This window comes from Saimiri boliviensis, chromosome 17, assembly GCF_048565385.1.
Source record: "Saimiri boliviensis isolate mSaiBol1 chromosome 17, mSaiBol1.pri, whole genome shotgun sequence".
NCBI lineage: Eukaryota > Metazoa > Chordata > Mammalia > Primates > Cebidae > Saimiri > Saimiri boliviensis.
The window spans coordinates 50,981,879-51,008,712 of record NC_133465.1 but is presented as its reverse complement, the minus strand read 5'-3'; the positions used below and the strand labels follow the sequence as shown (position 1 = coordinate 51,008,712).

At 50.0% G+C, this 26,834-nt stretch overlaps 1 protein-coding gene across 8 annotated transcripts in view; it reads left to right on the top strand.

The window, feature by feature from the left end:
• Positions 1 to 26,834, top strand: part of GOSR2 (golgi SNAP receptor complex member 2) — a 41,142-nt gene that overhangs the window by 8,900 nt on the left and 5,408 nt on the right. For 2 of the 8 annotated variants that reach the window (XM_074388785.1, XM_074388786.1), the window contains exons 4-6: positions 236 to 368; positions 3,107 to 3,247; positions 7,603 to 7,808. In XM_074388785.1, coding sequence (XP_074244886.1) covers positions 236 to 368; positions 3,107 to 3,247; positions 7,603 to 7,764 — 436 coding nt within the window. In that variant the 3' untranslated portion in view covers positions 7,765 to 7,808. Of the gene's footprint in view, positions 1 to 235; positions 369 to 3,106; positions 3,248 to 7,602; positions 11,333 to 14,157; positions 22,124 to 22,875; positions 22,973 to 26,834 lie in introns of those variants that run through there. The other 6 variants (XR_012514676.1, XR_012514675.1, XM_074388787.1 and 3 more) reach the window with 6 other exon arrangements.

Below are 26,834 nucleotides of genomic sequence, written 5' to 3'. Positions count from 1 at the left end.
TCAAGCTTCCGGAATCTTACGTGCTACCGTCTCACTTTAACCACGAATTACTTCTTTACTTTCAACATCATTGATCAAAATCAGATCTTGCAGGGGTGGGGGGCGGGGGGAGTATATCATGGGGTGGTGTAGGGAGAAGTAAGGAACCACCGTCTTCCTCAGTACAAAGCCTGGCCCCCTCAGATTCTGCTGACCTGAGTTCCTGGAATTTAATCTCTCTCTCCATCAATTCCAGTCGGGTTGACCAGTTAAAGTATGATGTCCAGCACCTGCAGACTGCTCTCAGAAACTTCCAGCATCGGCGCCATGCAAGGGAACAGCAGGAGAGGCAGCGAGAAGAGCTTCTGTCTCGAACCTTCACCACTAACGTAAGCCAGGCATGCGGTGAGGGTCGGCCTGCACTTGACAGAGTTCAGGTCTCTGAGCGTCATCTGTTTTAGAGGGTGTCTGAAGAAGACTGATGAGGAGGAAACCAACTGGAAATGACAGGAACTTTGTGCATTGCCATAGAGACTAGCCCTACACAGAGGAATCTCTTTTTCTAAGACAAAAACCTGAAGAGGAAGCAGTTAAATTGAAAGGGAATTAGGCAGAGGTGAAAATTACCTGGTTGGACTGGTCTGAGACAGAAAGGTGGAAGTTCACATGGTGGAAACGTTTTTCTGATCAGATAGAGAGATGATTAGAACTTAGGCCATTTGTAGAGAAGGCAGCATTTCAAAGCTGCCTGCGGGCAGTTGCCATTGTACCGAGTATGTGTGTGGTTCCAGTGTCAGGTGCATTAAAATGTTTCTGCCTCTAGTCTGAGCAGCAATTTGGAGGAATTTGTTAACAGATATTTAGGGTTAGGTGGACTGCTTGCGTGAGTCTGCCTGAAAGTGTGTTGGTTTGCACGTTTGATTTCTCAGAACCCATTATCCCTAACCGGATCATTTCCTGCGCATGGCTGTGGAGCATACTGGCCTTTTCTGTGTCCTATATGATATATTCCACTAGGTGAAGTGTGCTTTGGCTTTCTGTATTTTGTTTTTTACAGAGATTTATTTTCTAAAGAGATGTTAGCTTTCTAAGCCTGTCGTTAAAATTCACATCATTTCCTGCTTTGTATGTGTAACCCTCAATGCTGTATCCTTGCTTTGCAACAAATTGCCTCAGGTGTTTCAGAATGTGTCTACATAGTGTTGCTTCTCCAGAGTAAGCAGCAGTCAAGTCACAGTGTTTAACAATTCAAAAATTACAATGAGTGATAAGACACACTAAAAGATGTTGCTTGGATTTTACATTGTTATAATGTAGCATTCAGGCCTTTTTTAGGCCAAGGATAATCGCTCAGGATTAATTCTGCTTTTTTGCCAGGCTGGCGTGATGCTGTGCATACAGTCGGTTCCTAATAAACATTGACTTGCCAGATGACACTTCTTCCTGGTCATTCTACCATCTGGAGCTATAATACATTTTTTCTGAGAGATAATAGCCCATCAGCCATACCGTTTTAGATAGGAGGGTAGGAAGATTTGTATATGAGCAGCATTCCATAAGCGCTTGTCAGATTACTGAAGGGGTGTCTCTAATTGAGCCTTTGAAACACTAGTGTCTTTTGACGCACTGAGCATCAGCTGCATGTGGAACACTAGTGAATTCAGGCGCTAGGAGTAAAACGCATGAGGAAATTCAGAAACCTGACTCCTGCCTGTGAGGAGCTCCCCTGTTAGCAGGGGCAGTTGAAAGCGCACATGTGCAAAATGATTCCGAATCTGAGCAGCAAAGAAACGATGGCATAACTTTTTTTTTTTTTTTTTGACAATTGAAACTGGGGTTTAGGGGTAAAAACAGCACTAGTAGGGCCGGGCAGTCTGGCACACACCTGTGATCCCAGCACTTTGGGAGACTAAGGCAGCAGATTGTTCTGGAGTTCACCATCCTGGGGGACATGGTGAGACCTCATCTCTATAAAAAAAAAAAAGTATAAAAATTAGCCAGGCATGGTGGTGTGCACCTGTAGTCCCAGCTACTCGGGAGGCTGAGGTAGGAGGATCACTTAAGCCTGGGAGGTCAAGGCTGCACTGCCTGGGTCACAGAATGAGACCCTGTCCAAAAAAAAAAAAAAAAAAAACCAAAAGTTTGTGATTGGCGGAAAAGAGACAGGACACTCTTACAGCTGGTGAGGACCTGGCTCCTGTCTGTAGTCACTTTTAGTGCACGGGTAGAGTCACCAGGATGGCTCTTGGTGTTTCTCTCTACAGTATGGATAACAGGGCAGGCCCTGCACTCAGTACCTAGACTCCCATGTCCGCTGGACTTCTTACCAGCTCTGTGATCTTGGACAAGTCATTTTATCTCTCTGGGCATTTTTTCATCTGTAAAATGGGGAGACCTACGGACAGAATGCTTGAGCACAGGAGTTCAAGACCAGCCCAAGCAACATGGTGAAGCCCTGTCTCTACCAAAAATACTAAAAAAAAAAAGGAAAACTGGACATGGTAGCATGCACCTGTGGTCCCAGCTACTGAGAAAGCTGAGGTGGGAGAATTGTTTGAGTCCAGGAAGCTGAGGTTGCGGTGAACTGAGATCGCACTACTGCAGTCCACCCTGGGTGACAGAGGGAGACCCTGTCCCAGAAAAAAAAAGAAAACAGAGAAGCACAACCTCCTTTATCCTTAGTCTACTTGGAGAGCTAAACTGTAGATAAAATAGCTAAAGGACAAAACCAAACATTTAACACTACATTAAGGGGAAGCCACGGAAAGGAAGATTTGGAGCTAGCTAGGTTAGCAAGTAGTCAGAGAAAGCCTTTACGAGACACCCAGTGAGATCTTGAAGGAATACCTCTTCCTAAGTGGAGATAATGATACAGAGGCAAGAATGAATGCTACTTGTGGAGTGGAACTCATTTGGAGAGTGACAGATATGAGGAAATTCCTGTTCTGTGTGGACAGAGGCCACCCCAGGCCTTTGCATGGCGTTTTTATCCGTTCGTTCCGCTGATTCTTGCACCATCCCCTCTGGCTGGTCTGGCTTGGCCTCGGCCAGCAGGCAGAGCAGTCAGACCCCAGGAGCTGACTGACTGACAAGCAAAGTTAATAAAGTGCCTGTGTTTCTTTCCCAGGACTCTGACACCACCATACCAATGGACGACTCACTGCAGTTTAACTCCTCCCTCCAGAAAATTCACCACGGCGTGGATGACCTCATTTTAGATGGGCACAATATTTTAGATGGACTGAGGAACCAGAGACTGACCTTGAAGGTGGGGTCCCTGCTGGGGGACAGGGAGAAGGCCTGTTGTTATAGCCTCATCGAACAGTTTGGTGCCTGTGTTTGTGTTTTGATATGTGTCCTCAAATTGTGACATTTTGAGGACACAACAGAGCCCTTGAGTTTGGGATCCTTTCTGTTGGAGTTGAGTTACTGTGAGACTGAACGTACCCAGTTCCTTTGCCAGTGCTTGAAAGAAACCATAAAGTGGCCTCTCTTAGTATCCAAGTCTTTTCCCATTTACTGAACTTACCATGAAAGTGACTGCTACTACGAGAGGTCCAATCACAGGCTGAGAAATTGTGTTACAGAATCTACTCTTGGAAGAATGAAGACGTGGCTGTCCTTTGGTACCTCACTCTAAGGTGGCTTTCCCTTAGGACCCCTACTGTGGACTGACTGCCTTATAACTGAAACCTTTTGTATTTCAGTAACTGAATCCCCACTGTGCGGTATTAGGGCCGCCTGGTTGTTTGCAGTAGATTAGAGCTTCTAAAGCCTGTGCTGGTGATCCCAGCGACTCTTCACTCTCTAGCCTCGGGTATTCCTAGAAGCCCTGACCAGTTGGCACTGCTAAGTCTCAGCCCCTGGGAGTGGTTTACAGAAACATTACACAGACTCTGATGTCAGTCATGATGTTTCAGCCTCTGCCCTTTTCCTGTATCAGCCCTAATGGATAATAGGGTGTGGGCTCTGTCTGTTATCAGGGTGTGGTCCCCTGTGAATGAAGCACTCCCAGCCACTGAGCTGTGAGAAACAGTCCCTTGGAAGTGTGAGCTTTATCTTGGTTTTTGTTGGACCACATTGAGCCTGTCAGCTCCACAGGACTTCAGTACATTTCTGAACAGTCCCTGCCATCTCTACGGGGGAGAGGGTCAGGCAAGCTGCAAGTGACACTCGCCTCCTGCTGACAGTTGCAGTGTCTCAGATGGCCTGGAAGGGTGGTCTCCAGCAGCCTGCTGGGCTCTCCCCTTTCATGAGAGCCACCTGTGGTGATCTGAACTGATACGTGTTGATTAGTCTGCCCTTTAGAAAACTGCTACTCTCCTTTTCATATCTCAGAAAAACACTAGAGGCCTTTTAGGACTCTGCGTCATACTGATGAAGAGCCAGTGGGGGTTAGAGTGTCCTGTTAAGGCACCTACTAGCTTCCCACTGAACTCTGGCCACACTGGGGCATCTGCACATCTCTCGACATTCGCGCTGATACCGGAAGGGAAGGCTGGGAGGTGGCTGGAGGTTGAGACGAGGTTTCTATTCACTTTTCTCTGCACACCTGTGGCTACTTGGTGTTTGTCTCTTGATTCCCTCCACCTGCCCCCCACCCTATCTCTGTCAGGATTTTTCACCTACACCATTTGAAAGGAACATAGGAGCAGGCATGAAGGGGCTAGGCTGAAGCACTCTGGCTGGGGCCGATTTGTGGCTGAGAATGAATACATGTTTTGAAATTTATTGTCATTTTCAAGTGATTTAGAAGGTTAATCCTTAGCTTCATACAGTGATGAAATAATCTGCGTATTCAGAGCTAAGCAGGACTTTAGCAAGAGTCTAATTTGTATTACCACTATCTTGGAAAAAAACATTTCTCTGATGTCTAATGGCAATGAAGTTTGACTTGTAATTTCTCTAACTGAGGCTTGTTAATTGCTGTCTGGGCAGAAGGTAGAGTTTGGATTCCTGTCCGTGATGCCTTATGTTGATCTCAATTCCCTAGCTTCTCTCGGTTGCTCATTAATGTGTATTTATTTTAAAAAGAAAGAAAAAGGATATGAGGCGTGATGTTTGATGCCATCCATACACGTTGCAGTGGGTGATATTTGCTGAGCGACTCAGGGTCTGCCTGGCATTCACTGACACTTGTTACTTAATAAGTTGAACATGCTTTAAGCTGAAAATCAGAAAGCAGTAGGGAAGGGCAGGCTGGATGGTTTGGGCTGCTGGTTAGGAATACAATGCCCTTTTCTGGTGGGTGGGTGATGCCGTTTATAGAAGGGGTTTTAGGGCCAGGCACCGTGGCTCATGCTGGTAATCCCAGCACTTTGGGAGGCCAAGGCAGGTGGATCACCTGAGGTTGGGAGTTCAAGACCAGCCTGACCAGCATGGAGAAACCCCATCTCTACTAAAAATGCAAAATTAGCCAGATGTGGTGGTGCATGCCTGAAATCCCAGATACTTGGGAGACTGAGGCAGGAGAATCACTTGAGCCCAGGAGGCTCAGGTTGCAGTGAGCCAAGATTGCACCATTGCACTCCAACGTAGGCAACAAGAGCAAAACTCCTATCTCAAAAAAAAAAAAAAAAAGGAAGGGGTTTTAGGTCATTGCGTTGGTGTCTTTCTGTCTTTTCCCACTTCAGACCCTCTTGTAAATATGATCCAACCCACCCATTGTACTCAGAAGAAACCCCAAAGAGTCTACTCTCTAAATAGGTTGGTATCAAGGATTATTGGAACTCGAGAGCTGAGAACAAGTTTTTTTATGTTGCCTCTTTTTTTATTATAAAATATTCTAATTTTAAGTATTTTTGTTACAGAAATACAGATAATTTACAGACAGGTGTACAGATGATAATTTTACAGTTCAGTGAATTTTGGCAAATGCATCCACCTTTGTAACTCACCTCCCATCAAGGTCCAGACCATTTCATCACCCCTGAAAGATCCCTCAGACCCCTTCCCAGTCAGTTGACCCCTCTGCCCCAGGCAGCCACTATTGTGATTTATTTCACCGTGGATGAGTTTTGCTTGTTACTCAAACTTCATATAAAGGTATTCATACTACTGTCTTCTGTGTGGCTTTTTTCTCCTAGTTATGTTTCAAGGTTCATTCCCATTGTTACGTATTTTGTTCCATGTTGGCCATCAGGTACTTTTTATTGTGAAGCAGTATTCCATTGGTGCGGGTAAACAATAATTCGTTCATTTATCTTCTGACTAATGACACCATTGTTTTCAGTGTGTATTTATATATGTATTTTTTTGGGACAGGGCCTTGCTCTGTCGCCTAGGCTGGAGTGCAGTGGTGTGGTCTCAGCTCACTGCAGCCTTGAACTCCTGGGCTCAAGTGATTCTCTTGTCTTAGCCTCCCAAGTAGCTAGAACCACAGGTACACACCACCACACCTGGCTAACTTTTTTTTTTTTTTTTTTTTTTGGTAGAGACAGGGTTTTCCACTACATTGCCCAGGCTGATCTCAAACTCCCAGCCTCAAATAGTCCTCCCACCCCTGCCTCCCAGAGTGCTGGGATTACAGGGATGACCACTGCACCTGGCCTGTTTGCAGTTTTTAGATACTCTCCTGTTTTTTTCTAGAAGGTTTAATTGTGGTTTTAACTTTTATGTTTAATTCTTGACCCATCGCAAATTAATTTTTATATATAATGTGAATTGAGGTTTAGCTTTTACACATATAACTATAAGAGAGATACATATAGGGCCAGCACACTGGCTCACGCCTGTAATCCCAACACTTTGGGAGGCTGAGGCAGGTGGATCGCAAGGTCAAGAGTTCGAGAACAGCCTGACCAACATGGTAAAACCCCATCTCTACTAAAAATACAAAAATTAGCCGGGCATGGTGACACATGCCTGTCATGCCAGCTACTTGGGAGGCTGAGGCAGGAGAATCTCTTGAACCCAGGAGGCAGAGGTTGCAATGAGTCAAGATTGCACCACTGTGCTCTAGCCTGGGCAACAGAACAAGACTCCGTCTCGGGGGAAAAAAAAGAGAGAGTGATACATATATATATATAATACATACCTGATATATAGCCAGTCGTTCCAGCATCATTTGTGGAAAAGACTTTTCTTTCTATTTGCACTGCTCTGGTACCTTTTTTTTTTTTTTTTTTTTTTTTTTTTTTTTTTTTTTTTTGAGACGGAGTTTCACTCTTGTTACCCAGGCTGGAGTGCAATGGCGCGATCTCGGCTCACCGCAACCTCCGCCTCCTGGGCTCAGGCAATTCTCCTGCCTCAGCCTCCTGAGTAGCTGGGATTACAGGCACGCGCCACCATGCCCAGCTAATTTTTTTTTGTATTTTTGGTAGAGACGGGGTTTCACCATGTTGACCAGGATGGTCTCGATCTTTCGACCTCGTGATCCACCCGCCTCGGCCTCCCAAAGTGCTGGGATTACAGGCTTGAGCCACCGCGCCCGGCCTGCTCTGGTACCTTAATCAAACATCAGTCGACCACATGAAAGTGGCTCTATTTCTGGCTGACATTGCTTTCTGTGTGTTCTGGGCATGACCAAGAAAATGTCTGTTGGCAAAGCTCCATCTCCTGATGACATTCACCCACCCTTGGCAAAGCAACTTGATGTTTGTTTGTTTGTTCTTTCTGCCTCAGGGCACTCAGAAGAAGATCCTTGACATTGCCAACATGCTGGGCTTGTCCAACACAGTGATGCGGCTCATCGAGAAGCGGGCTTTCCAGGACAAGTACTTCATGATCGGCGGGATGCTGGTGACCCTTACGGTCATGTTCCTCGTGGTGCACTACCTGACATGAGCCAGCCACACTCAGCGGCTGAACAGCATTCCCACAGCGTGCGAGTATGTGTGAGTGTGCGTGCGTGAAAACGGGGTGGGGGGCCCAGAGGCCACCTTTTGAGACATGTGCCTGTCTTAACTGTGAAGACACTCAGGAGCGATTGTGATCTAGTTGCCAACCTGCTCTGTTTTCTGTGACGTCTTGGAGGGGGAGCTAGTGCCACCAGGATGCCCGGTGCTTAGGGAATGGAAGAAGTCCCAGTTCCGTCTCACTGTCACTCTTAACTGGGGGAGGGAAAGAATGGCTTGGGTGACTGTTCACACAGCTGATTCGTGCCCTGGGAAGGTGCCCACAGTGAGGCCTGCATGCAGAACCGTCCACACAGTTCAAGCCTTGTCACCATCCGGCCTCTCCAGCTCCTGGTAGGCTGGAGCAAAAGTGAAAAGGAGGCCGGGCGTGGTGGCTCACGCCTATAATCCCAGCACTTTGGGAGGCCGAGGCGGGTGGATCACGAGGTCAAGAGATCGAGACCATTCTGGTCAACATGGTGAAACCCCGTCTCTACTAAAAATACAAAAAAAAATTAGCTGGGCATGGTGGTGCGTGCCTGTAATCCCAGCTACTCAGGAGGCTGAGGCAGGAGAATTGCCTGAACCCAGGAGGCGGAGGTTGCGATGAGCCAAGGTTGCGCCATTGCACTCCAGCCTGGGTAACAAGAGCGAAACTCTGTCTCAAAAAAAAAAAAAAAAAAAAAAAAAGGTGAAAAGGAGGAAAGAGGCCTCGTTTTCTCACACCCATTGTATTAAATAGTAGGTCATGCCCATGCTCGGCCACTTCTCCCGCACCCCAGTGATGTGTAGATGACTAACTGCCGTACCTGTCACCTTTCCCTGGAAGCAGCTACCTAAGGGAAGCAAGATGGCAGTGCTGTTGCCGATAACAAGTAAGATTTTCCACACTGCAGTTCGGAGTTTCTCCTGTCTAAAGTGAGGCCAGTGTTACTCCCTGGGAGTGTTCAGTCTTGACCCTAGTCGCTGATTTTTTCTAGTTGTTAATAGAGTGGTTGGCTTTTAAGGTTCAGAGACAGCGGCTTAGCACCTGTGATCAGGCCTTGGGGGCCTTTGCCCCTCAGAAAGGAGCTGTGAGCAAAGATTTGTGATTTGCCAATTCCAGTCTCAGCCCTAGTTTCAGCATCTCTAATTCTTTGGTTTTCTTCTCTTCCCTGAAATATATTAGCACTTACCAGCCAGACCCCCATTTTGCGCAGCCAGTGTGGGCAGATGCCACCTTGGAGACATCTCTAGTGCATGTGTCCTTGTAACACTCTTTTCAGCGACTACCACCTTTTCCATTCTCTGACCAGCCCTGGATTCAGGCTGTACCAATACCGGTGTGTTGTGGAATTTATTATAAAGCCAGTGTATCTTGAAGTCCATCTAACGTGATTAATCACTGAAGTCCCAGAAAGACCTGGTGAATGTATTTTCTCATTTACCACAGGCCTTGCCAGCCCTGCCAGCCCTGGGCACAGTAGCTTCATGGCCAGACATGACACTCAAAATCCCTTAGAACTGGAAACCTGCTCAGTATTAACCCCCCTTTGGTTGTGCTGCTCCACCTGCTCTGTTAGTTCCTTGTCACTTGAACTGTCTTGTCTTATTTCCCTTCTTGTCTGTGTTCCTCTTCACCTCCCTTGTTCCCCTCCCACCTGCTCTGCAGCCATGTTGGTCTTTTCAGGCAAGTCTGTGGCATAGCCCCTGTGGTGAGTTTTCTCAATTGTCCAGATTGTTAACTGAGTTTCCTGGGTTCTGATTTCACACTTTTGGTCAGACGAGATCTCCATTGTTCGTATCCCTCCGGGCCAAATGGGGCCTAGGTTTCCAAGAAAGGAGGATCTGTGACTCCTAAAAAGGGCTGGGGCCCTGCCAGTGTGAAAGCAGTGGCGGTGGTGTGGACCCAGTGGTTGCAGCATCTTTAGACCCAGCTCTAGCTTTGGGGAGGCATGATGACATTTCCATTACACCCAGCACCACTGCGGTGCCAGGGACCTAGCACAGGGCTCTTGGTAGTCCATAAAATGGATTCTGAGACTGCGACAGGCACCAAGGATCCTGCCAAACAGCACTCTTGGGAGGAAGGTCTGCAAGGAGGAGCTGAGCCATTTGGACTTGAACTCTGGGAGGCAGAAGTCCCTGCACCCATCATGCATGGACTGATAGGACATTTTCGTGGTGTGCACCAGTGGGTTTCCACACTTGACAGCTGTTGGCTTTGATGAACCCTCATGCTGTACCTTCCGAGCCAGTTGTCTCTACTTTGGAATAAAAATTGCAGAGGTGGTTTGTAGGTCTTTACCGCATGGGGCTGAACAGCAGCCAGTGTGTCTGGAGACCCAGGAGCACTGATAATGCCTGTTGTCACATGACCACTTTTCCTCACACATCTGCTTTCAGTGCCTGGTGAAGATAGATCTCCGTCTAACACTGAGTCTACACCGCCTCAGAGTGTAGAAACAGTCCAGGCCAGGGAAAGAGCACCCTCTAGTGGAGTCGGGGGTGACTTCTTAGGTCGAGCTGATGGGAAGAACTTCAGTAGGCATCCTCTGTGACCTTGTTGGGTGTGCCTATTGTGATTTAAAACAGGTGGGTTGCCAAGAGGAGCTTGGGATCTCTTTCTTACGTGGACATTTACTTCAGGAGTGACCACTGTAAGAAAAGCCAAACTTCGAGACCGAGTATAGGGGGTCTGGATTCTGTAGAAGACTTCACTGCGGTGTTCTGTTTACCCTTTGCCCTGGTGATTTGAATGGGTTTGATTTGCGAATTTGGGTTTACAACCATTGTTTCTGAAGCACATCAGCTGAATAAAGTGGAGGTTTATTTTATTTAGAAAATCATACTTTGTAAAGGAATTTGATACTCATTTTTGTAACTAATGGCCCCCTTTTTATGTTTCTAGGCCAGAGATTCTCAAACACTTCTCCATGTCCAGGAGCTGGGCTGGCTGCTTCAGAAGCAGTGGTTTTGAAAACTTTAAAATTACATATTCCTGGGGCTTGCTCCAGACCTGAATTAGGGCCTTTTTAAAGTCTCTAAAGTGAATTTTTTTTTTTTTTGAAACAGAGTCTTGCTCTGTCACCCAGGCTAGAGTGCAATAGCACATTCTTGGCTTACCATAACCTCTGCCTCCTGGGTTCAGGTGATCCTCGTGCCTCAGCCTCCTGAGTAGCTGGGACTACAAGTGTGTGCCACCATGCCTGGCCGTGTGTGTGTGTGTGTGTGTGTGTGTGTGTGTGTGTGTATTTTTAGTAGAGATGGGGTTTTGCTGTCTTAGCCAGATTGGTCTTGAACTCTTGGCCTCAAGTGATCCGCCCCCTTCAGCCTCCCAAAGTGCTGGGGTTACAGGCGTGAGCCACCACACCTGACCTCTAAGGTGATTCTGAGGTATGTATTTTGGAACCACTGTCTCCTAGACAGAAAGCTTCTGTCCTAAAGATTTGAAAGAATATGCTGAACTGGCTCAGCATACACTGTGTAAAGAGCCAAACCTGTCAAGTCCAAAATAAAGTCCTACTGTTTATATCCTATTTTAATCCAGAGAAGATTTGAGGAGACTTTGAGGAAATAACTGAAACAGTGAGATACAAAGTGAGGCACAAGAACAGAGGAGGTCGGAGTAGAATGTCATACCAGGAAAAGGAACTCAAGTTGTAATGCCCTAAGAAATGTTTTGGGGGAGCCATAATTTGGCTTTGAGCTCCAGTAGCCAAAGCAGAGAAGGAAGCATCATCTGGTACTGTCTCCTCGCGAGTTGGGGTGACGTTTGCTCAAGGGAAGGCCCAGGCCTTTCATAGGCAGCTTACCTGTAGGCCTTAGTGGAAGTGAGACAGGCATTTTCCTGGCTCCATCCCTGCCAATCTCGAACCCTCTGACTTACGTTCTCCATCATTTATCCTTATTGTGAAGACAAGGGGAGAGGGCTAAGCTGTGGTGACTGAAGGCCTTACGGGGAGTTCGGGAGGATCTGGGTCCTCGTGTGGCCAGCGTCACTGCCTAGCTTGGAACTGCGGGCCCACTTACCTCCCACGCTTCCCGTGGGATGCTCTGCTGGAGTCTGGGGAGATTGAGAGGTATGCAGGAGGCCGAGACAGTGCAGCCTGCCGGCATCGGGTATAGAGCTATAAGGCGTTTGGTGCAGACCTTTCAGATGGTACCACGGAAGTTCTCTGTTCAGAAGTGATTTCCTACTGGAAGTGGGGGAATCTGAGTAGTGAAAGCTGTTCTCCGAACTTGCCACTAGGGGGCAGCATAGCCCTGTCTGCAGCTGATGGGCCCTGAACCCTCTACCGTAGGCCTGCTGTACTTAGAAGCCAGGAAAGCAGAGTGTCATTCCTTCCCCGTTTTCTGTGTCCTTTTCATTTCATATGGAAGACATACGGGAGAGGAGTGGGCAGGGGTGCTGGGCCCCCAGGTGCCGTTGGTAAATGCCCCCCTCCACAGAGCCTCTGAGCCATCCCTCCCTGCCTTGTCTCCCTGTCCCTCGAGCACAGGCTTCCCAACCTTGGCTCTGCATTGGAATTCCCTTGGGAGCTTTAAAGCCCATTGCGGGTCTTCCTTTCACCCACTTATTGGCGTGGAGTGCAGCCTGGGCATTGGGAGTTGCCCAAGGTGATTGTAATGTTCAGAGGGTAGGGACCGAGGGCTCTAGTACAAGAACATCAACCCAAGGCCAGACCTTCCCCCATGCACTTTCCTCTGGCCACATGGGGGAACCACTTTCAAAAAACAGCTGGGGATAGGGGTAGAAGCCTAATTCTCCCATCTGGATCAGGAAGGAGCAAGATCCCTTGTGGCCAGTGGGTGCCCCTCATTAACTGACCCCTCTCTGCCGAGTGAAGCACCTGGATGTGCCAGGCCAGGCCTTCGCTGCCCCTGCAGTGCAGCCCCAGCCCTCCCCTCCACACCCCACCCAGTGCTCCGTCCTCCCTGGACTGCATGGTCTCAGAATGTGCCACACTCTTAGTACAGCTGCACCTTTGCACAAGATGCTTCCTCTGAGATGTGCCGCAGACACGCCCACAATCCCATGTCACCTCCAAGAAGCCTGCCCCCAACATAGCTCTCATACTGCACGCTTCCTGGGGAATGGGAGCTGCTCCTCACTGCAGGGGCTTTTGTGCATCCCGGGCACACAGTAGGTGCAGGTGCCATCGAGCAAATGGCTGCAGGAGAGCCCTTGAACCCAGCCCATTCGGGTAGCAGGCTTAGCACTAGGTGCAGTGGGCCAGCAAAACTGTTGTAGCAGGCCAGGAGGAAGCCAGAAGGTTCAAGGCCACGGCTGCCACAAGCCATGTGTTCATAGCCCCTCAACAGCAATGACCACAGTAAAGCAGGAGAGGCATGGGGCCCCGTGAGGGAAACCATGTCATTCAGGACTGGGCAGAGGGAAACAGAGTGACCAACTTGTCTGAGTTTTAAAGCCGGAAGTCCTGAATCTTGGTGATCCCCTCGGTCTGATGGTCACCCTAGATGAGCTAAAGACTAGGACAGGCGTGACTAATGCAGGGCACCCAGGAAGAGGAGGCTCTCGGAGGCCGACTCCTGACTTAGCCATTCCATTAGTGTGGTCCCACCAGCCCTTCCTTCCAGGCATCTGTGACATGGTGGCTCCTGGAGAGCTGGCAGAGGCTGAGCCCAGCCCAGGAGAGAAGTCTTCCAGCCTCCTCAGAAGACAGTGGCTGACAGTACAAGAGGGGACATTCATTTTTATTCCATCTTGAGCCCTGGCACGTGCCCAGTGCCAATGGTAGCTGTTTCAGGGCAGAGAAAAGGAGTTGGAGACAGGCAGCCCTCCACAGCTGGCACTGGTTACAGTGGCTGGAGGCTGCAGTAAAGAGCCCTGCCAGAGCCCAGGACAAAGAGCCGGCTTCCAGTCCCAGCCCTGTGGCAGCAACCATGGGCCACACACCTCTCAGCCTCAGCTTTCTACTCTTAGAACGGGGGTAACACCTGTCCACGTCCCTTCCTGGGGTGGACATGAGGCCCAAATCATCTAGTGCTTTTGGCAGATTCCAGAGGTATGAAGCAGCGACCCTCAGCTGGGCTGCTTCCTGGAGTCTCCCAGAGAATTTAGAAGTCCCGATTCTGGGCCTCACCCCTGGAGAGGCCGAGCTACCAAGTCTCAGTAGGGCTTGGGCTTCAGAATTTTTTTTAATTTTTAACTTACTTTTTTTTTTTTTTTTTTTTTGAGATAGAGTCTCGCTCTTTACCCAGGCTAGAGTGCAATGGCGTGATCTCAGCTCACTGCAATCTTCACCTCCCAGGTTCAAGCAGTTCTCCTGCTCAGCCTCCCAAGTAGCTGGGATTACAGGCACCCACCACCATGCCCAGCTAATTTTTGTATTTTTAGTAGAGACGGGGTTTCACCGTATTGTTCAAGCTGGTCTCAAACTCCTGACTTCAGGTGATTCACCTGCCTTGGCCTCCCAAAGTGCTGGGATTACAGGCATGGCCACTGTGGCCAGCCTTAATTTTTTTTTTTTTTTTTTTTTTTTTTTTTTTTGAGACGGAGTTTCGCCCTTGTTACCCAGGCTGGAGTGCAGTGGCGCGATCTCGGCTCACCGCAACCTCCGCCTCCTGGACTCAGGCAATTCTCCTGCCTCAGCCTCCTGAGTAGCTGGGATTACAGGCACGTGCCACCATGCCCAGCTAATTTTTTGCACTTTTAGTAGAGACGGGGTTTCACCATGTTGACCAGGATGGTCTCGATCTCTCGACCTCGTGATCCACCCGCCTCGGCCTCCCAAAGTGCTGGGATTACAGGCTTGAGCCACCGCGCCCGGCTAGCCTTAATTTTTAACTAAGGAGTCTCCTGTGAGGTCGAGGTTGAGAACCACGGCTCTCAGTGTGTCCCAGGTGCAATGGGCTGTTATCCTTGTTCAGCTGGAAAGACAGGGTCTACTTGTGACAACCGGAGTTGAGGGTGACAGCTTCGTGTGGCTGTTGGGGTGAGGGCATTAACAAGGAAGAGCTTTCTGCGAGAGAGCAAGGTGATGGGTGTGTGAAGGAGAGGAGCAGTTGAGGGGCAGGGGAGGCCTGGGGAAGGGAGAAAGCTCTAACCAGCCCTGGCTGCCGTGGGCGCTGAGGCCTGATGAGCTGTCCGCAGCACAGCACCCTCCGTGCACCATCCTCTGTGCTCTAGCTGGGAAACTGGCTGCTCAGGGGCCTGAGTTCATGCCACTGAGATGCCACTGAGAGCTGGAGGAGAAGCTGTCAGGCTGGTGTGGGTGTGGACAAGCCCTACTGTCCTAGGAAGACCTGCGCATGATCTTTTGAGGTGCAACGTAGTGTGAAGGGGGATGGTGGGATGGTGTTTGAGATGGGGATGGCAGCGTGGCTTAGAAACGTGACTTTGGCGTTCATTAGCAGCCTAACCTTGGGCTTAATCACCCAAGCCTCAGTTTCCTGTCTGTATTCAGCTCGGAACAGTTGAATCTTTGCCGGTGGTAACTCTTCCAAGAGGAACAGGTGTGGGCTGTGCAGAAGGGAGCAGTTCTCCTCTCTTATTTCCAGCCCAGGCAATGGGATTCACTTTCTTTCGGCCAAGACCACTTGGCTCTGCTCACCTCCCGGCAACTTCTGGCCTCCTCTAAGAGTTTCTTGTGCCCCAGGCCTGTGCAGGGACTGAGGCAAGGGCTCAGGGATCGGGGACCTCCATAGGAGGGGAGAATAATTGCCACTGCCCCCAGGACCTCACCAGGTTGTTGTGAATGTCAAAAGGTAAAACCCTGGAGATAAACCCCTGATCGCCCCTAGGTGCTGTCCAAATTATTGTCACTATATGCATGGAGTGGGTATAAATTCAGTGTCCATGGTGATTTCTTCCTGGAAACCATTTCTTTGGTTTGGAGGCAGGTGGATCATCTTAGGCCAGGAGTTCAAGACCTGCCTGGACAACATGGCGAAACTCCATCTCTACAAATATACAAAAACTAGCCAGCCATGGTGGCACGTGCTTGTAGTCCCAGAATCTTACTCACTCAGGAGGCTGAGGCAGGAGAATCGCTTGAACCCAGGAGGTGGAGGTTGCAGTGAGCCTAGATCGCACCATTGCACTCCAGCCTGGGTAACAGAGCGAGACTCCATCTCAAAACAAAACAAAACAAAAAAGAAGACAAGAGAATTGCCTGAACCCAGGAGGCAGAGGTTGCAGTGAGCCACAATTGTGCCACTGCACTCCAGCCTGGGTGACCAAGTGAGACTCTGTTTCAATTTTTAAAAAGCAAAAATTATGAGAGACCTCTCGGGGCGGCAGTCAGGTGCCAAGCAAGTGGGGTAGATACCAGAGGGCCGAGAGCCCACCCAGCATGAGAGGAGGCTGCCTGGAGGATGCAGCTGACTGCTGCCCCTGGGGAAGGCAGGTCAGGGGCCAGGTTCACAGGGCAGCAGTGTGAGCTTGGTTCTCAGCAGGCTGGGTTTGGAGTGAACTGTGGGAAGAGTAGGGAAGTATTAGGGTGAAGCCGGAGCGGGTGTGGAGGAAGGCAGGGGACCCTGGCATGAATGCAGATGCAGGAACCCTCAGCTTTCTCTGAAACCAGGAAGGCTGGAGAAGGACCCTGTGCATGTCCTGGATTCTGTGGCCACAGGAGTTACTGCTCAGTAAGGAGGGCAGCCTCCTCTTTGGCGTGTGTGTGCAGGAGAGAGGACGTGCTGGGCTGTGGGTTGTCAGTCTCTCTCCCAGGAGCACCCGGCAACCTGAACTCCCCCTGCTCCCTCCCCACCCTTCCCCAAATCTGGTGAAACCACCAGCCAGGCGGGCAGAGGCCGTCACTGCCAACACCATCAGAGCTCCCCACAACTTCCATTCATGCTGCTGAGAGATGCTGAGAGCTGGAGGAGCTGTCAGGCTGGTGTGGGTGTGGACAGGCCCCATGGTCCTGGGAAGAACTGGACATGATCTTTTGAGGTGCAGTGTAGCATGATGGGGGTGGTGAGATGGTGATTCAGATGGGGATGGCAGCCATGGCTTAGAATCCTGACTTTTCCATTTATTAGCAGCTTGACCTTGGGCTAATCACCCAGACCTCAGCGTCCTGTCTGTGTAATGAGAATGACAACAGCTACCTCAAGTGGAGGTAAAAAGTGCCTGTATCTGAGAAGTTGTCTGTTACTAGAAGTGTATTTTTTTTTCCTTTGAGATAGAGTTTCATTCTTGTTGCCCAGACTAGAGTGCAATGGTGCGATCTCCACTCACTGTAACCTCCACCTCCTGGGTTCAAGTAAGTCTCCTGCCTCAGCCTCCTGAGTAGCTGGGATTACAGGCATCCACCCCCATGCCTAGCTGGTTTTTGTATTTTTAGTAGAGACAGGATTTCACCATGTTAGCCAGGCTGGTCTCAATCTCCTGACCTCAGATGATCAGATGATCCACCTGCCTTAGCCTCCCCAAGTGCTGATATTACAGGTGTGAGCCAGCTCTCTCGGCCTAGAAGTGATTTTTGTCAGGAGAGAGAAGACCTTTAGTGACTGGGGTCAGGCAGGTGGAGTGTGAAGATCAGCTCTGCCGCTTAGCTGTGGGACCTTGAGCAAGCCACCTCACCTCTCCATACCTCTGTTCTGTCACCTTTTGGAGATGAATAATGCCCATCTCACAGGGCAGCTGTGGCTGGTGCATGCCGCCATACCTATAAAGTCCTACCGCACAGCCCAGGACATAGAAAGACAGGAACCGAGGTTTTGTTGTGGTTGTTCATTAGCATTGCATAAGACCCAGGTCTGACCCCTTCTTACTCAGCTGGTGTGATTGTGAGTATAGAGCTGATATCCCCAAAGAAAGGACTGCAGTTATTTCCCAGACTTTGTTACAAGCTATGATGTTGTGGATATAATCGTGTTTGGCATCAGAAGACCCGAATTCAAATCTCCATTTCGTTACCTATCAGGACTCACTCACTCCCTCTTTCTCTGCCACCCTCAGTGTCCTTGTAGGGGAAATGGGCATGATGATAATGGCCTACTTCACAGAACCGTGATGAAGACAAAACCAGTCAAGCACATAGGTCAGTGAGGATGTGCCAGGCTGCGAGTGCCAGAAATCGCGGAATCTTACTGCTGGGGTTGGATACTGATCTAAGGAGCCTATGTAGTAAGAACTTGTGGATGTGGAGCAGCCTGCAGGGCTGGTTAATTTAGGGCTCGGGACTGTCTGGGTTCCATGAGAGGAGTGGAACCCTGGGGGGAGGATGCAGGAAAGATGAGGATGATTGACAGGTCAGTCTGGATTCGTTACCTGCTAAAGGTCATTCATTCGTTCTTTTGATAGCTATTAACTGTGCACCCACCAGGTACCAGTCGTGGGGCTAGGCCTTGCAGTACAGACATGACCCACCTGTGTTGCAATCCACTGCTGTGTAACAAATCACCACAAAACATAGGGGCTGACGGCAGTAGCTCTCAGTTGCTACACCTCATAGCCTCTGAGTATAAGAACTGGGGACCAGGCATGGCTGGGACAGCTGTGTCTGCTCAGCGACATTTGGAGCCTCAGATGGAAGAATCCAAGGCTGGGAGGAGAATCATCTGAAGGTTCACTGATGTGGCTGGCACAGTGTCGCTGGGCTGGGGCTATGCCCTGGAACACCTACACACAGCTTCTCCCTGGGGCCAGGGCTTCGTCAGCCCTGGCTGGGTTCCAAGGGTGAATATCCCAAGGGAGAGGGCAGGTGGGACCTGTGTGCTTTCTGTGACAAGCCTCGGAAGTCATAGGGCATCTGTTCTGCCATACTCCTTTGGCCATGGTGGTCACAAGCTACATAGTCACAAGCCCCTAACTTTCTCTCAGCAGGCGGAATGTCAGTCACAGTCTAAGAAGAGCAGGTGGGATGGCATCTTTGGGAAAGTGCAATGTGCCGCACTTCTCTTGAATCATGCCCATGTCTAGCTTGGAAGACACACACTCACATGCAGCAAGAAAGTGCACAAACCATCAGGCAGGTACAGGGTGCTTAGGGCCACGGCAGAAGTAGCATCTACTCACCCTGGGACCCTGGGGAGGCTTTTGAGCTGAATCTCAGATGAGTCAGACTGGAGCAGGTGGAGCCTGGGAGGAAGGTCTCAGGAGAGGGAGTCATCTAGCAAAGGGGTGTGGTTTGGGAAGGGCAGGGGGGTTCTGTAGGGGGAGCTCAGGCTTCAGGTTGGGTGTGGCGGAGGGAAGAAAGGCTGCAGAGCTGAGCTGGGGCCAGGCACCGGTGTCTGAGAGCAGATTAATTACTCCCTGCCCTCCTTCATTCCCTGGCCCTCTGCACACAGTAGGCACTTTATAAATATTGATTGAAATTGGAGCGAGCAGTGTGTGTTGAAGCGAGGAAACCAAATCCCAAAGAGAGGCAGTGGGGCCTCCTGGAGGCAGCATGGGACAAAAACAGGGAGAAGCCTCGTTCATATTCTAGGAACTTGAGATACTCTTTCTCAGCTGTTGCCTTTCCAGTCTTTTCAGTGTCTCTGCAAGAGTTCACGGGGGCTGAGAGCAGCCCCTGAGTCACTTCTTGTTCCTATCCCTCACCTCCAGCTGGATTCTCGGGTCCTCTTCCCTCCATACTGGTCCCCAGAGAGAGCGGACTCTGCCCCTTGTAGGTAAGGAGGAGGCAGCTGGCTGAGGAGGTGGCAGAGGGGAAGTGCAAGGGCCGGGCGGGTGAGGATGGAGAGGAAGGGAGGGAAAAGAAGGAGGAGATGGAGAGGGAGAAGATGAAATTGCCAAGTGTATGATCAGAGCCAGAGCCAAAAGCCCATACTGCAAATTGCTTTTTCCTTCACACTTGTCCCAGGGAAAGCCCCAGTTAAAGTAGCACCTATTGGAAATGGAAGAGTAATTGCAACAGGCCGCTTATTAGGCCTGTCTCCAAGAGCATTCAGGGCAGTCATGAGCTTTGGGAACCTCCACCGTGTGAACTTGGGGGGAGATGACACTGAGCAGCAAAGGCCGAGCAGCAAGAGGATGGGGCTGCCCCAGCATCTTGCCTGCCTGGGTCCCTGCTCAGTGGCCTAAGAGGGCAAGGACTGGTCTGTATCAGAGCACTCTGCTGTAGTGGGGTGGTTCAGTGGGTGAGACATGGGGCTGATGAGATCAAAACCATCTAGTTCAAAATCCCAGAATGGAGAGAAAGTGGAGCTAGAAGTGGTCTTGGGGACCACCAAGCCGGACTTTCTGGGGGAGATGACTTGCCAAGGGTGACCCAGTCAGTTGGTGATGAAAGATACAGAGTCACAGGGGAAATCAACGACTCCCAGTCCAGTGCTGCTGCCCAGGGACAGTCTTGCCGTGCCATGCTGTCCTAGCCTAGTCTGTGGCCCTCCCCCCAGCTACACACCCGTGGCCTGTCACTGTACCACATTCACGTCAGGCACAGCTAACTCAGGGCGGCAGGAGCCACACCGAAGGCTTTTCCGGTCTGAGGACATCTCCCCATATCCCCCAGTTATTGACACAAACTGGCACACACACTGCTAGGCCACGCTGTCCCTAGGAGGAGGCAGACAGAGGTGGACACAGCCCACAGGCTTGGCTGGAACGGCGGGTTCCAGAGGTGCCGGCTGGCTGCCCACAGTGAAGCCTGGTGGGGGTGGCGCTCTCCCCGCGGGTTACCCATCGAACTGGAGCTCATCCACCCAGAGCCCGTTTCCATGACAACAGCAAGCTCCTTACCCATCATTTTCATCTTTAAAGACTCCCACCCCAGCTGTCTGAGCCTGGGCTCCTCGCCCAGCTGCCGCGCCAGCCCACGTCTCCAGATCACAGGTTTAGCAGTGACTTGTCAAGCTGCCAGAGAGAGCCTCCTGGGAGGTGCCTGGTAACTGGCATAGCCCTTGAAAATGACCATATAATCACTTCCTAATTGGATTAGGGATTTGTTCCCAGGGACTTTCTTTTGCCCCCATGTTGAGGCCACCCCCTTCATTCCTCTGGAGCTTAGCATTGGAGATCTTCCCCGCTCTCCCTGCACAACCTCCCAGGCCAGGGTCATGCTGACAGGGTTGCCCCAAATTCAGATACTGACCCAAGGGGAAGAGGAGACCTAATTTGCTAGGGCCCAGGTACACTCAGAGAGGAAAAATGCCCCAGGGTGGGAGGACACGCAGGGCCCTCTCTTCCCCCACTAGGTCCACCAGCCGTGCTCTCAGCCTTGCAAGGAAGTCTGGCTTTTCCCTTGGGGCTTTGGGCTCCCTGCTTCTCCCCTCTGGACATCCCCTCCTCACAGCCCAGGTCCGTGTTCACTCCCAGCAGGAAATCTTCCTTTCTAACCCGTTTTTCTCTGCATCCTCTCAGAGTGGCTATATTGGGTTCCTGCAGCATAACTTCGTATTTATTGCATCAGGGAGAAGGGGAGATTTCTGAAGCTTGTTTTTTTTTTTTTTTTTCCTGAAGCTATTTTTTTGGTGCATCTTCTTTCTATACCAGAAAATTCTTATAGTGGGTGTATGTCATTTACCCAGCATCGTGCCTGCTACGAATCCTTATCCGCTTCTGCTGGTGCCACTGTCTCTCCTTCCTGTGGAAAACCTGTGCCACGGGGCTCAGTGAGGGCTGCCTCCTCCAGCAGGGTCAGCGCCTGAAGCAGGCTTGGTCCATGCAGCACTGTGCCAGCAGCCTGCAGCAGTCAATCCAGGGTGACCACGTGACTGTGTGGTGAGCTGATCAGAATCTTCCCTGGAATTCCTGTAGACACTGCTGGTTTCCTGACTAACCTCCATTCTTCCCCTGTTCTCACTAGCTACGCTCCAATTTTTGTTGATCTAGCAAGAAGTCCAGTTGGAGATATTTGCGCCTCTAGACTTTCTTGCAGGTGGGGTCATGTTACCCAGTTCTGGTCAATAAGATATGGGCAGAAGTTGCTGAGAGAGACTTCAGGGAAAGGGTTTCAAAAGGAACACGGCTCCTTATAGTCCAGTCTTCACTGATGGCTGAGATTGAGGCATCGTACCCTGAAGTATTTTATTCCAGCCATGGGAGAGGCCACCTGAGAATGAAGTGCTCCAAGAAGAAAGCAAAACAGAGAGAGAGAGAGAGAGAGAGAGAGGGCAGTATCGGTTAAGCCCCTGGATTGAGCCATGCCTGAAGCCTCAGAACTTCCCAATTTGGAAAGCCAATCAATAAATCCCTTTCCTCCTTAAGCAGGTTTGCACTGGGTCTCCATCTCTTTCAGTGAAAGTCCTCAATGCAGCCCTCCACAAGACCAAACCCATGTCTTTCCCTGTCTCTGTTCCCCTCTCCCAAGCTACGCCGCATGAGATGCTAGATGCAAAGCTGCCACACAATATTCATTCAAATGACTGAGCCCTCCCAATTCTTAACAAGAGTCTAATAAAGGCTTGAAAAGACTTGACATCAGAACTAGACTCATTGAGGAAAAACTCATTAACTCCCTATGAAGATCTCAGGCCAAGCATACCTCTGAAGCAGTGCATGGCTTGGAATCCTACCTCCTCTTCACCAAACCATTCCTCTGCACTCATCTCCTCCAGGAAGCCCTCCAAACCAGGTCTTAACTCCTCCATCCCAACTACCTTGTGAACACTCACTTTTGTTAACACTTTGATTCAGCAGTATTTGGTTCCATGAGTGAGTATAGCTGTGTGTGTGTCTCATCTCTCTCACCCCAAACCCACTCCCCCCACCCCACCCCTACCAAGTGACTCTCTAGAACTCCCTAGAGCAAGAGCTGTGTCTCCACCATCAGACTAGCAACTCGCTGAGGGTGAGGACTCTAATCCCTTATTCGATTGGGATCCAGATACTGTCTCTCCTCACATCAGACTGGGAACAATCTCTCCATGCCCCATGGAGCCTCCTTGGCAAGACAGGAAGATACGAGACTGACCCCTGTAGAGATGGAGAGTGGGAGGAAGCGGGCAGCCAGGAGCAGAAAGATCTGTCTTACTTACTTCACGGAAAAACTGATTCACAGCACATAGGCTAGTTCTGGATCAGAATCTGTTATTCAACGACACTTGCAAGGGTTTAACTCAGATCCTATCCCCTCTGATGTAGAAATCCTTACCCGCCTAAGAATTCTGCCTTGCCAGGTTTTTTTCTGTTGTTGTTGTTTTTAAACGGAGTTTCACTCTTGTTCCCCAGGCTGGAGTGCAATGGTGCGATCTCAGCTCACTGCAACCTCCCCCTCCTGGTTCAAGCGATTCTCCTGCTTCAGTCTCCGTAGTAGCTGGGATTACAGGTATGCACTACCACCCCCAGCTAATTTTTTTTTTTTTTTTTTTTTTTTTTAAGTAGAGATGGGGTTTCACTATGTTGACCAGGCTAGTCTCAAACTCCTGACCTCAGGCGATCCACCTGCCTCCCCAAGTGCTGGGATTACAGGCATGAGCCACCACGCCCAGCCCTTGCCAGTGTTTCTTATTTCTCTTGTTCCTTGACTGTTGTGTTATGATTAATCCTTTTGTTGGGAAGCTTGTCAAATACAAGTAGACGACGAGGGGGTGGCCATGTGTCTCCTGTCTCATGGCTCGTGTTGGATGGGAGTAGCCTGTGTGGCTGCCAGTGCTGGCGGGAAAGGACACCACCATCTGCTGTCTGCAGCATACTGCCCTTTCTTTGAGTCCCCTCACCACCCCCGAAGACTAAATCCTTGAAACAGCAGCTCCACAATGAGCATGTGGCGAGGAAGGATGCTAATGGAGGGCCTTGAGGAAAGTGATGAATTCCCAGAAGAGTCAGGGAAAGCCATGCAGAAGGAAAAGTAGCTGCATAAAGGTGGCTGGGGCAAGCTGGGCGAAGCTACCTGCTGACCACTGAATCAGAACTCCGGAGAGCTGGGCACGGTGGCTTACGCCTGTAGTCCCAGCACTTTGGAAGGTCCAAGCGGGTGGATCGCTTGAACTCAGGAGTTCAAGACCTTCCTGGGTGTCATGGTGAAACCCTATCTCTACAAAAAATACAAAAATTAGGCACAGTAGCACGTGCCTGTAATCTCAGCTACTTGGGAAGCTGGGGTGGAAGGACTGCTTGAGCCCAGGAGATGGAGGTTGCAGTGAGCTGAGTTTACAGCAATGCACTCCAACCTGGGCAACAGAGTGAGACCCTGCCTCAAAAACAAAAATAGAAACCCAGACTGGGCACGGTGGCTCACATCTGTAATCCAAGCACTTTGGGAGGCCAAGACAGGAGGATCATTTGAGGTCAGGAGTTCGAAACCAGCCTGGCCAACATGATAAAACCGCATCTGTACTAAAAATACAAAAATTAGCCAGGCATGGTGGTGGGTGCCTGTAGTCCCAGCAATATAGGAGGCTGAGGCAGGATAATTGCTTGAACCCGGGAGGCAGAGGTTGCAGTGAGCCAAGATCGTGCCACTGCACTCCAGCCTGGGTAACAGAGTGAGACTCCATCTCAAGTAAAAAAAAAAAAAGAACCCTGGACAGCAGGAAGCCCAGGTGAGGAGGAGGAGGGGAGAGGCAGAGAGGACACAAAGGCAGGTTTGTTTGGTGAAGAGAAGGAAATTGATGAAAGCCCTTGGATGCAGGTTGAACACAGTTTGGTAGAAGAAGCGATCGGGAAATGGGCCAGATCTCGGACAGGAGAGAGACATGATAATCAGTCCAAATGATCCAGACATCTCCGTGGAGGAGGATGAGTACTCAGGGGAAACAGAGGCAAGGCACTCACCCAGGATGCTGCAGCAGGGATCAGTGTGCCTAGCATGGTGATGGAAGTGGGAGGGGGTCAGAGATCTGACTGAGCGACTCCTAACTTTTAGAAAGGCTCTGTCTCTTGGAGAAAGATAATGGGAGCTCTGGCTCATGCTCACCAAGGAGCTTATGGCTGCTGCTTTGGGAGTCTTTGCTGCCACATGTCATTGGCCTGGGGTCACCTCACCCATAATCCATGGAGAGTGGGTCTCCTCTCCCCATTTGTGCAGGACTTCCTTTCCATTGGCAGCGATTGGCCAGGGGGCCTCAGAGATGCTGGGAGTGGGGAGCAGGCCTGCCAGGAAGGTTTGGTCCAGGCAAACCAACTTGGAAGGCAGGGGAAAAAAGTGGAGCCTTCAACCTTCACATTTTACAGGCATCCAAATTGCACACCAAATAAGGAGGAAGATGGGACACATTTGCACAATAATTCAAGACAGGATCTCCATGGCAACAATTACCCAAAAATCCAGTCCTGACAGTTGAACAGCAGGAGCTAGCAAAGAAGACTGGGGGTGGGAAACGTGTGTGGGGGCTCAGAGAATGGCTTCCTTTTATTCTCAAACTGAAGGAAGTGCTGACGGCAGGAAGCAAGGTGTCTCACAGCCTGACTAAGCCAAGAGCCATTGGAAGCAGGATCTGGAAGAAACCTTAGAGATGTCTGTGTGAGCTCCCTTCGAGCTACTTAGAGGCCTGGGTGTGGGACATCACAGTGGGATGTGCCAGCTCAGGGGAGAGGGATGGGACATCAGGGCATCGCCTTCCCACCACCCCCTCTGATGGACAAGACTTTTCCTTGGCCTTCAGAGGCCCTCACAGGGGCACAGCGAGAGATGGAGCCAACTTCCTGCAAAGTCAAAGACTCTAGGGTGTTTGAGTCAGCCTGAAGACCGAGTCCAGTCCATAGAAAGCTCACACATGACATAGGTTAGGAGAACCGAGCCCTAGCCTACTCTGCTCCCCTGCCAGATATGCTGTATAGCCCCTCAGTTTCCTCCACAGTGAAATGTACAACCTAACTCCAAGAACTATTACAAGGCTGAGTGAATGGCATGACATGGGAAATGCTTCTATCAAAGTCACGGCCAATGCAAAGACAAGAGGTTTCAGTGCAGCCATGAAGAGTGCCCTGAGAAAGATTGCTGCATGCAAGGCTCTCCTTAACAAGCAGAGGAGTCTTCGTAGGTTGAGTGAGAGTCAGTGCAAAGACTGTAGTGGGAACCTAGAATGTGGCCAGGTAGTATTACTGGTGAGATGGTGGGAAGATGGGAGGTGGGGCTTAGTAGCAGAAGCGTCACCTGTATCTACCGCCAGACAGATGGACAGACTGACTGTGAGCTCAGAACAGGCGGCAGAGTGTGTAACCTCCAGTTTACAAACATTTTTAAAGACGTTTGGCTCAAAAAGGAAAAGCATTCTGCTTTTTGGAGAAACAGAAATCCAACCTCCTTCCCCGCCCACATCCTTTTAAGTGTATTTCTTTTTGTCTGGTAGTACTCAAAAGCCATTGGCTACCTTTCAGATCTTAGAGCTCAGATTGCCTTAAAATCACTTGAGAAAGGAGAGCTTTTTCATCTGTCTTTTGGGTACTAAGACTTTATCTCTGGAGCAAAGAAAAAAGTTCTACCAGGTTTCATTTGCATTTGGAAGCCCAGGTTTTTGGGAAAATTCTCGAGCACTTATGACTATTACAATTGTTGAGCCACGTGATTTTTCCTCAAGAGCGCACCCAGAACTTTTCATACCAACTCCCATGGTGGGAAAGGATTACAGTAGGACATTTCCTGAGAATTTTTTCCTATTCCGAGATCTTTTCTTTGTCATCCCACTCTATTCCAAAATTTTCTCTTCCCTTTTGTCTCCCTAACCATGGAAAGTCCTCCCATGCCTGGAGGTGCTCAGAAGCTGTTCTTCCCACCACTGGAGCCAACTCTTCCCTCTCCTAGACTGAGCAGGAACGCCGATCCAGGAGAGAGCCCATCTAGAGGAATTCAGGCTGGACCCTGAAACAGGGCATCATGGGGTGGACTTTAGAGTGGCCTGTAGGGTCCAGCCCTACAGGGTTCTGTGAGCCCCACCCCCACCCCCGCTGGCTTGGAGACAAGAAACTGTAGAAATAAAAGACACAAAACACAGAGGTAGAGAAAAAAAGTTTGGGCCCAGGAGTCCACTGCTAACCAAATCACAGAGACCAACAGTGGCCCCGAGTGTCCGCACACTCTGACTTTTATTGAGTATAAAAGCTGGAGGCAGGGAAGGTAGAGCATAGGTAGGGCATGGACATGGTGGTCGGCAACTGGGGTTAGGGTAAAAGAGAGTGTGGCAGGGATGGGGTCAAGTACATCATGTGTCATGCAAGTAGGGGCTCAGGAATTTTCCGTAGCCGCGATG